The sequence below is a fragment of the Heptranchias perlo genome, chromosome 1 (genome assembly GCF_035084215.1).
Source record: "Heptranchias perlo isolate sHepPer1 chromosome 1, sHepPer1.hap1, whole genome shotgun sequence".
Lineage (NCBI taxonomy): Eukaryota > Metazoa > Chordata > Chondrichthyes > Hexanchiformes > Hexanchidae > Heptranchias > Heptranchias perlo.
This window is the reverse complement of record NC_090325.1, coordinates 5,529,587-5,542,287: the sequence shown is the minus strand read 5'-3', so window position 1 is coordinate 5,542,287 and position 12,701 is coordinate 5,529,587. Positions and strand designations below refer to the sequence as shown.

At 47.2% G+C, this 12,701-nt stretch overlaps 1 protein-coding gene across 5 annotated transcripts in view; it reads right to left on the bottom strand.

The window, feature by feature from the left end:
• The window catches only part of dysf (dysferlin, limb girdle muscular dystrophy 2B (autosomal recessive)), a 302,843-nt gene that overhangs the window by 238,573 nt on the left and 51,569 nt on the right, over positions 1 to 12,701 (bottom strand). For all 5 annotated transcript variants that reach the window (XM_067979452.1, XM_067979536.1, XM_067979392.1 and 2 more), the window contains exon 4: positions 11,210 to 11,315. In XM_067979452.1, the coding sequence (XP_067835553.1) occupies positions 11,210 to 11,315 (106 nt within the window). The remainder of the gene's footprint in view (positions 1 to 11,209; positions 11,316 to 12,701) is intronic.

Genomic DNA, 12,701 nt, shown 5'->3' with positions numbered 1-12,701 from the left:
AGCTCCTGTCCCCCAATCTTTGGTAAAGGTCTCTCAGGACATCTTCAATTGAAGGGGTGGTTGACAAAACATAACTCGTTGACACCTCTATGCCCTCTTCATCTTGGGTTCTGCTGCAGTTCAACAGGCCCTGCTCAACTAGCTGAGCACAGCACTTTTGGTTAGCAGCTGCACAGAAGTAATCAGCCACTGTTTGGATCCGCTTCATACTCCAACCTCCTCAAGGAATTCTCTTGAAGAATGAAGTCTGAATTATTGAATTGCAAAGTGCTCCAGCCTCCAGCTTTTTCCATCAGCTGTTTAAAGCCACTCCTTCCGGAACACTGAGCTCATTATGTTCAGAAAACAGTCTCTGATCTCTCTGTAAAAACTTACACAGAGATTACACGGTCTCAGTACATTATATCATAAAGGACACCACTGTACTCCCTCAACACTGTCCGATCAAACACTCCCAGGACAGGTGCAGTACAGGTTAAATGCTTGCTCGGCAGTGTAGAGGGAGCTTTACACCTCACCTAACCTGTGCTGTACTTGACTGTGGGAGTGTTTGATGGGACAGTGTAGAGGGAGCTTTACTCTGTATCTAACCTGTGCTGTACCTGCCCTGGGAGTGTTTGATGGGACAGTGAAGAGGGAGCTTTACTCTGTATCTAACCTGTGCTGTACCTGCCCTGGGAGTGTTTGATGGGACAATGTAGAGGGAGCTTTACTCTGTATCTAACCTGTGCTGTACCTGCCCTGGGAGTGTTTGATGGGACAATGTAGAGGGAGCTTTACTCTGTATCTAACCCGTGCTGTACCTGCCCTGGGAGTGTTTGATGGGACAATGTAGAGGGAGCTTTACTCTGTATCTAACCTGTGCTGTACCTGCCCTGGGAGTGTTTGATGGGACAATGTAGAGGGAGCTTTACTCTGTATCTAACCCGTGCTGTACCTGCCCTGGGAGTGTTTGATGGGACAATGTACAGGGAGCTTTACTCTGTATCTAACCTGTGCTGTACCTGACCTGGGAGTGTTTGATGGGACAATGTAGAGGGAGCTTTACTCTGTATCTAACCTGTGCTGTACCTGACCTGGGAGTGTTTGATGGGACAGTGTGGAGGGAGCTTTACTCTGTATCTAACCCGTGCTGTACCTGCCCTGGGAGTGTTTGATGGGACAGTGTAGAGGGAGCTTTACTCTGTATCTAACCCGTGCTGTACCTGCCCTGGGAGTGTTTGATGGGACAGTCTAGAGGGAGCTTTACTCTGTATCTAACCCGTGCTGTACCTGCCCTGGGAGTGTTTGATGGGACAGTGTAGGGGGAGCTTTACTCTGTATCTAACCCGTGCTGTACCTGCCCTGGGAGTGTTTGATGGGAAAGTGTAGAGGGAGCTTTACTCTGTATCTAACCCGTGCTGTACCTGACCCTGGGAGTGTTTGATGGGACAGTGTAAAGGGAGCTTTACTCTGTATGTAACCCGTGCTGTACCTGACCCTGGGAGTGTTTGATGGGACAGTGTAAAGGGAGCTTTACTCTGTATGTAACCCGTGCTGTACCTGCCCTGGGAGTGTTTGATGGGACAGTGTAGAGGGAGCTTTACTCTGTATCTAACCCGTGCTGTACCTGCTCTGGGAGTGTTTGATGGGACAGTGTAGAGGGAGCTTTACTCTGTATCTAACCCGTGCTGTACCTGCTCTGGGAGTGTTTGATGGGGACAGTGTAGAGGGAGCTTTACTCTGTATCTAACCCTTGCTGTACCTGCCCGAGGAGTGTTTGATGGGACAGTGTAGAGGGAGCTTTACTCTGTATCTAACCCGTGCTGTACCTGCCCTGCAATGGGATAATATAGAGGTGGAACTCTCCAGTATATAACACGCAGTGACCGTATGATCCACAATGAGGTGCAGCTGTGACGTTTGCTCCTTTCTTTCAGTGAGCGATCAGCTGGTGGTTTCTGCATGTGTGAAGTGCTCGATCCCTGATGGGAGCAGCTGTGGTGGAGAAACCCGGAGGCTGAAGTGATTTGGAATGCAACAAATGGGAACCTCCATTCACAGAGGGAACTCCTCGCGGAGGTCGGAACACGAAGCAGAGACAAAGCAACGGCCGATTACGTCCAGGCAACAGCTGAGCCACAGGTGCTGGGTAGCAAATAGGAGACGGCCATGGAGGTGGACCTATCCCAGCATTCATAGCCGCAGTGAAAGCCCTCTATTGGAGCTGCTCGTCACTGCATTAGCGGTGGTGGGTTGGCCGGAAGCAGAGGATGCACATGCAAATCTCACGGGCGAGGGGGCTGTCAGGGGAGGCATACAAATAGGAAGGGATCATTCTCCGACCCAGAGCTTCCTGTGAGAACGGCATGAGGGCAACATGTGGCTTTCCGCCCTTGAAAATAAATGGACGGCCAAAGCATAGTCGGCTGCAATTTTATGGCACCGGGTTATTTGAATTACATCGAAATTACAGCCTGGAAACAGGCCGTTCGGTCCAAGCGCTCTGTGTTGGTGTTTACCCTCCACACCAGCAATGATCTTAATCCTTTGTGCCCGCCCTGTTCCCATATCCCTTTATCCACCTTTTCCTTCAACCACCGGTCTAACCTATTCTTACAGCACAGAAGGAGGCCATTCGGCCCATCGTGCCTGTGCCGGCTCTTTGAAAGAGCTATCCAATTAGTCCCACTCCCCCTGCTCGTTCCCCGTAGCCCTGTAATTTTCTCCCCTTCAAGTATTTATCCAATTCCCTTTTGAAAGTTATTGTTGAATCTGCTTCCACCGCCCTTTCAGGCAGCTCATTCCAGATCATCACAACTCGCTGAGTTTTAAAAAAGTCTCCTCATCTCCCCTCTGGCTTTGTTGCCAATTACCTTAAATCTGTGTCCTCTGGTTACTGATCTTCTGCCAGTGGAAAGTTTCTCCCTATCTACTCTTTCAAAACCCTTCATGATTTTGACCACCTCTATTAAATCTCCCCATAACCTTCTCTGCTCTAAGGAGAGCAATCCCAGCTTCTCCAGTCTCTCCACATAACTGAAGTCCCTCATCCCTGGTACCATTCTGGTAAATCTCCTCCGCACCCTCTCCGAGGCCTCTTTAATCAGCAATCTTGTTTCTCGACCAGAGAACGGGAAAGTGTTTTATTTACTTCTCCCGAGATACTTCCTTCCTCTCTTGTTAAAAACTGTCAGTGACTTCATTCAGAGAATGGCTCATTTCTGCTTAATTTCCTTTCACTGGTCAGTCAGCCCTTGGTCAGGCTCTCCACTCGATTTCTCCATGCATCGCTGCTCTGACTCATCATCAAAGCCACAGAATCTTCGTTTTCCCAATGCTGACTCACTCAGATTACTCGAATTCCACAGCCGCAAATGGAACCCAGCTGGAAGAGTCAATCCGAGCCACTGAACCCCTCCCCCTCTGCCCTTTCCCACCCCCACCATCAGTGCAGGCGAGGCCTGTTAAAGCTGCAACGTTCCATTAACAGTTCTTAAAATTATAAATCACACAGTGAGTCAACCTCAGTCTAAATTACAGCTGGAGATATAAAATAGAAACAGAAAATGCTGGAAACACACAGTAGATCCATCAGCATCGGGGAAGAAAAAGCATCCCGAGATCTCAGCGCTCCCCCAATTCTGGCCTCTTGCGCATCCCCCACTTCCTTCACCCCATCATTGGCGGCCGTGCCTTCAGCTGCTTGGGCCCTAAGCTCTGGAATTCCCTCCCTAAACCTCTCCGCCTCTCTCTCCTCCTTTAAGATACTCCTTAAAACCGATCTCTTTGATCAAGCTTTTGGTCCCCTGTCCTAATGTCTCCTTATGTGGCTCGGTGTCAAATTTTGTTTGATAATCGCTCCTGTGAAACGCCTTGGGACGTTTTACGACGTAAAAGGCGCTATATAAATGCAAGTTGTCGTTAAGAGTTTCAAAACATGGGGAACTTTGTCATTGGTCATGCTCTCCAGCCAGAAAGCAGCCTTTCTCTGGACATTGATTGCCAGGCTACTTCCAACAATTTCTGCTGTTATATTTTCTAGTCACATAGAATTACATAGAACTTACATCACAGAAACAGGCCATTCGGCCCAACAGGTCTGTGCCGGCGTTTATGCTCCACACAAGCCTCCTCCCTCCCTACTTCATCTCACCCGATCAACATATCCTTCTATTCCTTTCTCCCTCATGTGTTTATCCAGCTTCCCCTTTAATGTATTTATGCTATTCATCTCAACTACTCCTTGTGGTAGCAAGTTCCACATTCTCACCACTCTGAGTAAAGACGTTTCTTCTGAATTCCTTATTGGATTTATTAGTGACTGTCGTATATTTTTGGCCCCCAGTTTTGGTCTCCCCCAAGTTTTTTTGTTAACATCTGGCGTTTATGTAGTGCCATTGACATAGAAAAACATTCCGAGGCACTTCACCAAGGCGGGATCAGTCTAAAAATGGACGCCGAGCTCAAGAAGGAGATATTAGGAAGGTTAACCTAAAGTCTGGTAAACAGTTGGGTTTTAAGGGAGAAGAGAGAGAGAGAGATTAGGGAGAGAGAGAGAGAGAGAGATTAGGGAGAGAATTCCAGAGAGTGGGGCCTAGACATTTAAAGGCACGGCGGCCAAAAGCTTGAGCAGAGGGAGGGGGAGCAGGGGAGCTCCACGAGAGGTCAGGGTTGGAGGAACGCAGAGATCTGCAGAGGGACACAGATAGGAAGGAGCGAGGCTATGAAGGGATTTAAACACGAGGGTGAAAATTTTAAATTGGAGGCATTCGGGGACCAGGAGTCAAGTATGTTAACAAGGACAGCGATGATCGGTGTGCGCAAATAGGTGCAGATTAGGAGACGGGCAGAGTTCTGGATGCACTGACGTTACTGAGTGACAGTGTGAGGGAGAGGGATTAACATCAGTAGAGATACAGTCAGTAACACAGGGTGCTGGGGGGAGAGGGGTTACTGAGTGACAGTGTGAGGGAGAGGGATTAACATCAGTAGAGATACAGTCAGTAACACAGGGCACTGGGGGAGAGGGGTTACTGAGTGACAGTGTGAGGGAGAGGGATTAACATCAGTAGAGATACAGTCAATAACACAGGGCCCTGGGGGGAGAGGGGTTACTGAGTGACAGTGTGAGGGAGAGGGATTAACATCAGTAGAGATACAGTCAGTAACACAGGGCACTGGGGGAGAGGGGTTACTGAGTGACAGTGTGAGGGAGAGGGATTAACATCAGTAGAAATACAGTCAGTAACACAGGGCACTGGGGGGAGAGGGGTTACTGAGTGACAGTGTGAGGGAGCTGGATTAACATCAGTAGAGATACAGTCAGTAACACAGGGCACTGGGGGGAGAGGGGTTACTGAGTGACAGTGTGAGGGAGAGGGATTAACATCAGTAGAGATACAGTCAGTAACACAGGGCACTGGGGGGAGAGGGGTTACTGAGTGACAGTGTGAGGGAGAGGGATTAACATCAGTAGAGATACAGTCAGTAACACAGGGCACTGGGGGGGAGGGGTTACTGAGTGACAGTGTGAGGGAGAGGGATTAACATCAGTAGAGATACAGTCAGTAACACAGGGCACTGGGGGGAGAGGGGTTACTGAGTGACAGTGTGAGGGAGAGGGATTAACATCAGTAGAGATACAGTCAGTAACACAGGGCACTGGGGGGAGAGGGGTTACTGAGTGACAGTGTGAGGGAGAGGGATTAACATCAGTAGAGATACAGTCAGTAACACAGGGCACTGGGGGGAGAGGGGTTACTGAGTGACAGTGTGAGGGAGAGGGATTAACATCAGTAGAGATATATAGAAACATAGAAAATAGGAGCAGGAGTAGGCCATTCGGCCCTTCGAGCCTGCTCCGCCATTCAATCAGATCATGGCTGATCCTCTATCTCAATACCATATTCCCGCTCTCTCCCCATACCCCTTGATGCCTTTTGTGTCTAGAAATCTATCCAGCTCCTTCTTAAATATATTCAGTGACTTGGCCTCCACAGCCTTCTGTGGTAGAGAATTCCACAGGTTCACCACCCTCTGAGTGAAGAAATTTCTCCTCATCTCAGTCCTAAATGTCCTACCCCGTATCCTGAGACTGTGACCCCTCGTTCTGGACCCCCCCCCAGCCAATAACACAGGGCACTGGGGGGAGGGGTTACTGAGTGACAGTGTGAGGGAGAGGGAAGACCCTAGGCAAGACAGAGGGTCAGAGGGATCTTGGTGTGCAAGTTCACAGATCCCTGAAGGCGGCGGAACAGGTAGATAAGGTGGTAAAGAAGGCATATGGGATACTTGCCTTTATTAGCCGAGGCATAGAATATAAGAGCAAGGAGGTTATGATGGAGCTGTATAAAACACTGGTTAGGCCACAGCTGGAGTAGATATAATCAGTAACACAGGGCACTGGGGGGAGAGGGGTTACTGAGTGACAGTGTGAGGGAGAGGGATTAACATCAGTAGAGATACAGTCAGTAACACAGGGGACTGGGGGGAGAGGGGTTACTGAGTGACAGTGTGAGGGAGAGGGATTAACATCAGCAGAGATACAGTCAGTAACACAGGGCACTGGGGGGAGAGGGGTTACTGAGTGACAGTGTGAGGGAGAGGGATTAACATCAGTGGAGATACAGTCAGTAACACAGGGCACTGGGGAGAGAGGGGTTACTGAGTGACAGTGTGAGGGAGAGGGATTAACATCAGTAGAGATACAGTCAGTAACACAAGGCAATGGGGGGAGGGGATACAGAGTGAAAGTGTGAGGGAGAGGGATTAACATCAGTAGAGATACAGTCAGTAACACAGGGCACTGGGGGGAGAGGGGTTACTGAGTGACAGTGTGAGGGAGAGGGATTAACATCAGTAGAGATACAGTCAGTAACACAGGGCGCTGGGGGGAGAGGGGTTACTGAGTGACAGTGTGAGGGAGAGGGATTAACATCAGTAGAGATACAGTCAGTAACACAGGGCACTGGGGGGAGAGGGGTTACTGAGTGACAGTGTGAGGGAGAGGGATTAACATCAGTAGAGATACAGTCAGTAACACAAGGCAATGGGGGGAGGGGATACAGAGTGAAAGTGTGAGGGACCTGGGGGCACGATGTGGTAAACAAAGTTTGTGAGCTGCAGATGCAAATAGCCATATGGGAATACGATGTCATGGCGATAACGGAGACCTGACTCATAAAAAGGGCAGGATTGGGTACTAAATATTCCTGGATACAAGGTGTTCAGGAAAGATAGGGAAAGAAAGAAAGGAGGGGGGTGGGGTTTGGTGTTGGCAGTATTGATTAAGGAGAATATTGCAGTGCTGGAGAGGATGTCCTGGAGGGGTCAAGGACAGAATCTATTTGGTTTGAGTTAAGAAACAATAAGGGTGCTGTTACACGACTCGGTGTATTCTATAGGCCACCAACTAGTGGGAAGGATTTGGAGCAAATTTGCAGGGAAATTACAGAGAGGTGCAAGAACTATAGAGTAGTGATAATGGGGGACTTTAACTATCCTAATATAGACTGAAATAGTAATAGTGTAAAGGGCAAAGAGGAGGAAGTGTGTTGAGGAGAACTTTCTTAACCAGTACGTTTCTGGCCCAATGAGGAAGGAGGCATTGCTGGACTTGGTTCTGGAGAATGAGGTGGGCCAAGTGGAGCAAGTGTCAGTGGGGGAACATTGAGGAAATAGTGATCATAATGTCATAATGTTTAGATTAGCTATGGAAAAGGACAAGGAGCAATCTAGAATAAAAATACTCAATTGGAAGAGGGCCAATTTCAATGGGTTGAGAACTGCTCTGGCCCGGGTAAATTGGAATCAAAGATTGGCAGGCAAAACTGTAATTGAACAGTGGGCGGCCTTTAAAGAGGAGATGGTTCGGGTACAGTCTAGGTACATTGCCATGAGGGAGAAAGGGAGGGCAACTAAAGCCAGAGCTCCCTGGATGACAAAAGAGGGAGAGAGTAAGATGAAGCAGAAAAAAGGGGGCATATGACAGATGTCAGATTGATAATGCAAGTGAGAACCAGGCTGAATATAGAAAGTTCAGAGGGGAAGTGAAAAAGGAAATAAGAGGGGCAAAGAGAGAGTATGAGAATAGACTGACAACCAACATAAAAGGGAATCCAAAAGTCTTCTATAGGCATGTAAACAGTAAACGGGTAGTAAGAGGAGGGGTGGGGCCAATTAGGGACCTATGCAATGGAGGCAGAGGGCATGGCCGAGGTACTAAATGAGTACTTTGCACCTGTCTTTACCAAGGATGAAGATGTTGCCAAAGTCACAGTAAAGTAGGAGGTAGTTGAGATACTGGATGGGCTAAAAATTGATAAAGAAGAGGTACTTGAAAGGCTAGCTGTACTTAAAGTAGATAAGTCACCTGGTCCGGATGGGATGCATCCTAGGTTGCTGAGGGAAGTAAGGGTGGAAATTGCGGAGGTACTGGCCATAATCTTCCAAACATCTGTAGATACGGGGGTGGTGCCAGAGGACTGGAGAATTGCAAATGTTACCCTTGTTCAAAAAAGGGTGTAAGGATAAACCCAGCAACTATAGGCCAGTCAGTTTAACCTGGGGGGTGGGGAAACTTTTAGAAACGTTAATCCGGGACAGAATTAGCAGTCACATGGAGAAATGTGGATTAATTAAGGAAAGTCAGCACGGATTTGTTAAAGGCAAATCGTGTTTAACTAACCTGATAGAGTTTTTTGATGAGGTAACAGAGAGGGTAGATGAGGGCAATGCAATTGATGTGGTGAATATGGACTTCCAAAAGGTGTTTGATAAAGTGCCGCATAATAGGTTTGTCAGCAAAGTTAAAGCCCATGGAAAAAAAGGGGCAGTGGCAGCATGGATACAGTATTGGCTAAGTGACAGGAAACAGAGAGTAGTGGTGAACGGTTGTTTTTCGGACTGGAGGGAGGTGTACAGTGGTGTTCCCCAGGGGTCAGTGCTGGGACCACTGCTTTTCTTGATATATATTAATAACTTGGACTTGGGTGTACAGGGCACAATTTCAAAAATTGCAAATGACAAAAAACTTGGAACGGTAGTAAACAGTGAGGAGGATAGTGATAGACTTCAAGAGGATATAGACAGGCTGGTGGAATGGGCGGACACATGGCAGATGAAATTTAACACAGAGAAGTGCAAACTGATACATTTTGTTAGCAAGAACGAGGAGAGACAATATAAATTAAAGGATACAATTATAAAGGGGGTGCAGGAACAGAGAGACCTGGGGGTATATGTGCACAGGTGGTTGAAGGTGGCAGGGAAGGTTGAGAAAGTGGTTTAAAAAGCATATGGGATCCTGGGCTTTATAAATAGAGGCATAGAGTACAAAAGCAAGGAAGTCATGATGAACCTTTATAAAACCCTGGTTTGGCCACAACTAGACTATTGTGTCCAATTCTGGGCACCGCACTTTAGGAAGGATGTGAAGGCCTTAGAGAGGGTGCAGAAGAGATTTACTAGAATGGTTCCAGGGATGAGGGACTTTAGTTACGGGGATAGACTGGAGAAGCTGGGGTTGTTCTCCTTGGACAGTGTGAGGGAGAGGGATTAACATCAGTAGAGATACAGTCAGTAACACAGGGCACTGGGGGGAGGGGTTACTGAGTGACAGTGTGAGGGAGAGGGATTAACATCAGTAGAGATACAGTCAGTAACACAGGGCGCTGGGGGGAGGGGTTACTGAGTGACAGTGTGAGGGAGAGGGATTAACATCAGTAGAGATACAGTCAGTAACACAGGGCACTGGGGGGAGAGGGGTTACTGAGTGACAGTGTGAGGGAGCTGGATTAACATCAGTAGAGATACAGTCAGTAACACAGGGCGCTGGGGGGGAGAGGCGTTACTGAGTGACAGTGTGAGGGAGAGGGATTAACATCAGTAGAGATACAGTCAGTAACACAGGGCACTGGGGGGAGAGGCGTTACTGAGTGACAGTGTGAGGGAGAGGGATTAACATCAGTAGAGTTACAGTCAGGAACACAGGGCACTGGGGGAGAGGGGTTACTGAGTGACAGTGTGAGGGAGCTGGATTAACATCAGTAGAGATACAGTCAGTAACACAGGGCACTGGGGGGAGAGGGGTTACTGAGTGACAGTGTGAGGGAGAGGGATTAACATCAGTAGAGATACAGTCAGGAACACAGGGCACTGGGGGGAGAGGGGTTACTGAGTGACATTGTGAGGGAGAGGGATTATCATCAGTAGAGATACAGTCAGTAACACAGGGCACTGGGGGGAGAGGGTTACTGAGTGACAGTGTGAGGGAGAGGGATTAACATCAGTAGAGATACAGTCAGTAACACAGGGTGCTGGGGGAGAGGGGTTACTGAGTGACAGTGTGAGGGAGCTGGATTAACATCAGTAGAGATACAGTCAGTAACACAGGGCACTGGGGGGAGAGGGGTTACTGAGTGACAGTGTGAGGGAGCTGGATTATCATCAGTAGAGATACAGTCAGTAACACAGGGTGCTGGGGGAGAGGGGTTACTGAGTGACAGTGTGAGGGAGAGGGATTAACATCAGTAGAGATACAGTCAGTAACACAGGGTGCTGGGGGAGAGGGGTTACTGAGTGACAGTGTGAGGGAGAGGGATTAACATCAGTAGAGATACAGTCAGTAACACAGGGCACTGGGGGGGAGGGGTTACTGAGTGACAGTGTGAGGGAGCTGGATTAACATCAGTAGAGATACAGTCAGTAACACAGGGTGCTGGGGGAGAGGGGTTACTGAGTGACAGTGTGAGGGAGAGGGATTAACATCAGTAGAGATACAGTCAGTAACACAGGGCGCTGGGGGGAGAGGGGTTACTGAGTGACAGTGTGAGGGAGAGGGATTAACATCAGTAGAGATACAGTCAGTAACACAGGGCACTGGGGGGGAGAGGGGTTACTGAGTGAGAGTGTGAGGGAGAGGGATTAACATCAGTAGAGATACAGTCAGTAACACAGGGCGCTGGGGGAGAGGGGTTACTGAGTGACAGTGTGAGGGAGAGGGATTAACATCAGTAGAGATACAGTCAGTAACACAGAGCACTGGGGGGAGAGGGGTTACTGAGTGACAGTGTTGGGGAGCTGGATTAACATCAGTAGAGATACAGTCAGTAATACAGGGTGCTGGGGGAGAGGGGTTACTGAGTGACAGTGTGAGGGAGCTGGATTAACATCAGTCGAGATACAGCTGAGCCCGACAGTGTGAGCTAAAATGCTTTTGATCTCTTACCCCGGTGTTCTGTTTCTTTGTGTCCAGTAAAGCCAGATTGTAATTGGCTGCCAAGTTCGGGGAGCTCAGCACATCTCTCAGGGAGGTTCGTACCTCTCCCAGAAATCTGTGAAAAGAAGAACAGGGCAGAATAAGTACAATTTGAGAAGAGGGATTTTGGACAAGAAGCTCCCAGTTACGACTGTGTGTGAACGAAAGGATTTGGAAATGAGATTAGTGGTTGAAAGAAAGAAAGACTTGCATTTATACAGCACTTTTCTCGACTTTAGGACATCACAAAGTGCTTTACAGCCAACGAAGTACTCCCTTAAAGTGTATTCACTGTTGGAATGTAGGAAACGCTGCAGCCAATATGCCCACAGCAAAAAAAAATAAATGACCAGATAATCTGTTTTATTGATGTCGGTTGAGGGATAAATTTTGGCCACAACACCGAGGAGAACTCCCCCTGCTCTTCTTTGCATCGTGCCTGGGGTCTTTTACACCCACCTGAGAGGGCAGACGGGGCCTCATTGTAATGTCTCATCCAAAGGACGGCACCTCCGACAGTGCAGCACTCCCTCAGTATTGCACTGGGAACGTCAGCCTGCATTATGTGCTCAAGTCTCTGGTGTGAGTCTCGCACCTGTGTGTTACTGGGTATAACACTCCTAAATATAACACTCCTATATATAACACATTGTGTGTTACTGGGTATAACACTCCTGTATATATTATATAATAACACACCGTGTGTTACTGGGTATAACCCTCCTGTATATATTATATAATAACACACCGTGTGTTACTGGGTATAACCCTCCTGTATATATTATATAATAACACACCGTGTGTTACTGGGTATAACACTCCTGTATATATTATATAATAACACACCGTGTGTTACTGGGTATAACCCTCCTGTATATATTATATAATAACACACCGTGTGTTACTGGGTATAACCCTCCTGTATATATTATATAATAACACACCGTGTGTTACTGGGTATAACACTCCTGTATATATTATATAATAACACACCGTGTGTTACTGGGTATAACCCTCCTGTATATATTATATAATAACACACCATGTTACTGAATATAACCTTCCTGTATATATTATATAATAACAGTGTTACTGGGTATAACACTCCTGTATATATTATATAATAACACACTCTGTGTTACTGGGTATAACACTCCTGTATATATTATATAATAATACACTCTGTGTTACTGGGTATAACACTCCTGTATATATTATATAATAATACACTGTGTTACTGGGTATAACCCTCCTGTATATATTATATAATAACACACTGTGTTACTGAATATAACCCTCCTGTATATATTATATAATAATACACTCTGTGTTACTGGGTATAACCCTCCTGTATATAATATATAATAACACACCATGTTACTGAATATAACATTCCTGTATATATTATATAATAACAGTGTTACTGGGTATAACACTCCTGTATATATTATATAATAACACA